General features: G+C 48.3%; 1 protein-coding gene across 1 annotated transcript; it reads right to left on the bottom strand.

Annotated features, from left to right (window-relative positions):
- Positions 1-276: 276 nt before the first annotated feature.
- On the bottom strand, positions 277-2,008 carry LOC136457152 (NAD(P)H-quinone oxidoreductase subunit O, chloroplastic-like). The gene is made up of 6 exons (XM_066457196.1): positions 1,719-2,008; positions 1,514-1,569; positions 1,305-1,370; positions 999-1,040; positions 771-830; positions 277-571 (listed from the first exon to the last, which is right to left on the bottom strand). The coding sequence occupies exons 1-6, from the start codon at positions 1,933-1,935 to the stop codon at positions 542-544; spliced, it is 471 nt and encodes a 156-aa protein (XP_066313293.1). The 5' UTR covers positions 1,936-2,008; the 3' UTR covers positions 277-541.
- Positions 2,009-2,570: the final 562 nt, after the last annotated feature.

The following is a 2,570-nucleotide window of genomic DNA, read 5'->3' as shown; positions in this document are numbered from 1 at the left end:
AGCCGGGAGAAGCCACTTTTTTTTGCCCCATCCCACCACAAATCACTGTGAGAGCATGTTTTTAGGGGCTTCACCAGTGAAGCTAATTCACTTTACCCCGTTTGGCAGAAAACGGCTCCAAACGGCTCCTGAAGCCGGTGGAGAAGCCCTGCTAAATGGGGCATGTTAAGAGCCCAGTTAAGCTTATGATTCTCACGAAATACTCATCAATTAATTCGCTGATTATGAAATTAATTAGGGTCGTGATGACAAAGTTACGTGGCATGAAAAAGGTAATAATACGAAATGTGGGTTTATATAATAAGAAGTGCTGTACAACAGCAATTATGAATCTTGTCATCGTCGCTTTCGATGTCTTCCTTATTTCAGCCGAGGTGGAGTAACGGCAGAATTGCCTCTCGACTGTGTTGGCATTGGCATCTATGTACAACACCGTGTTTTGAACCCCAAGGAAAGGAAACATGCATGGCTTCGCGGTGGCGCGTGCATGCATGCTACGGCGTGCCATGCGACTGTGAGGCCGGCCGCCGGGCGCCGGCCATCATATCCTCTCGTAGTCGAGCTTGTCCGACTGCAATGCAACAAACCACACGCCACACAGAGTGAGAGATGAATGGTTTAGTTTCCCGATGATGCATGGCAAATTGGCAATTGCATTGGTTTCAGCACCTGAATCTACTACTACTACTAACTTCTACTTATTCAGACGTACTGCAGGCACATGCAGCAGAACAGAATAATGAACAAGTGATGGTAGTAGATTCAGATACCTTGATGAGCATGTATGTTGGTAGCCATGCCGGTGGCGTCGGAATCCCTACCCAAGCGATCTGAGTGCAAAAGAGAGAGGAAGACAAATTCTTTTTCATTACATTCACTCGTCCGGAAATCCAATCACACCAAGACACGCACACTGATCTGAACATACTACTGCTGCAGGCAGAAAGCACGAACTGAATCAGCATGCATACAGCTGTAAGTAATTAACGAGGAATTACCAGGGCGTATTCTCCGGTTTCAAAGTTCCTGATGTCCAAGACCTGCACACTCGCATTGGTTGGTATGAAATTAAGGGACGAGAAGGTGATGTGATCCATCTATCTATCTATCTATCTATCTATCTATCTATCTATCAGCAAAGAATGAAACACTAGCAGTTGCAGCTACTGTACTATACACTGTGGTCTGTGCTGATGAAGTGATCGACGATCACGATCAGCAGGTACACAGGTACGTACACATGGGCAAGCATATATGCAATTAGCAAGTAAGTAGTGTGATAAAAAGGCAAATTGATTAATCACCTCGCCGCGATCTTCGTATATGTAGTCCAGCCCCTTGTAGAAGGGTGGGTGTCCCACCGACAGATACTGAAACCATATATAGTATATAATAACGTACATACAGATCAGGCATGTACACGAGTCAGCAAAGTATATATGTTGTAGTAGCACACGCAATGCAATGCAATGCAAGCACCGAGAGATTTTAAACCAGGAGTCGTTGAACTGACATTGATGCTGTTGAGGTATTTCTCTTTGTCGACGCGCACAATCTGCCCTTTCTTCACTGCATGCACGCACGAGACAGAAGCAATGACCCTCAGTCAGTTCAGTTCATGGCCGGAGCTCAGCTCACTATAGCTACACGACAATCAATTAAACAATGACGGATGAGCTAGAGGGATGAGGGTTGTGGTGGTGCTGTTGTCGTCTTACTCGAGTAGACCGGCTTCTTCTTGAGGATTTTCTTGGGCGCCGCCGCGGCGTCTGCCGCCTTGGGAGCAGCCGTCGGCGTCTCCTCCCCGGCCGCCGCGGAGGCCCTGCAGATGGGAGCGGCTGAGCGGCGCCGGGCCGCCGCCGCCGTCGCGACCAATAATGCCGCCGGGGACGCGCGCGGGAAGAGCGCCCGGGGCGCCGAGGCGAGGGCTTCCATGGCGCGGCGAGGGATTGCTCAGCTTGGTGGGTGGCAACTGCCAATGCAAGTCCGGACGCGCGATGTGCCACACGAGCCGCACCGCGACGGATAAGGCGGATGTGATCATGCGAGAGGGACGCGCGCGCGCGCGCGAGCGCGCTGCAAGTCGGGCCTGATGCGAAACGGGCCGTATCAAACACAAGATGGATTGAATAGCCCAGCAGGTGAGTTTCGTCTTGATGGGTCATAGCTAGCTCGCCCAAGCCTATACAGCCCAGCTCCTTCATCCACTTTTCACCGTGGAAATGGACCGCAGGAGCTTCCTAACTTTGGCCCCGTTTGAGCTTTACTGAGTGTTGCTTATGAGCAGAGCAAGATTCAGCGATCCGGAGAATCTGTTGTCTGATAAATTGGACGTTTGTCTATAGAGATTAGGGTCTTGTTTAGTTCATTTCTTTAAAGTTTTCTCTCTATCACATCGGATATTTGATATATACATGAAGTATTAAATATAGACTAAAAATAATTAATTGTACAGATTGCGACTAATTTACGAGACGAATTTTTTAAGCCTAATTAGTACATGATTTGATAATTTGGTGCTACAGTAAGCATGTGCTAATGACGGATTAATTAGGCTTAATAAATTCGTC

The sequence above is a fragment of the Miscanthus floridulus genome, chromosome 6, assembly GCF_019320115.1.
Source record: "Miscanthus floridulus cultivar M001 chromosome 6, ASM1932011v1, whole genome shotgun sequence".
Classification (NCBI taxonomy): Eukaryota; Viridiplantae; Streptophyta; class Magnoliopsida; order Poales; family Poaceae; genus Miscanthus; species Miscanthus floridulus.
The sequence above is the reverse complement of the archived record's forward strand: the minus strand, read 5'-3'. Positions and strand labels throughout refer to the sequence as shown.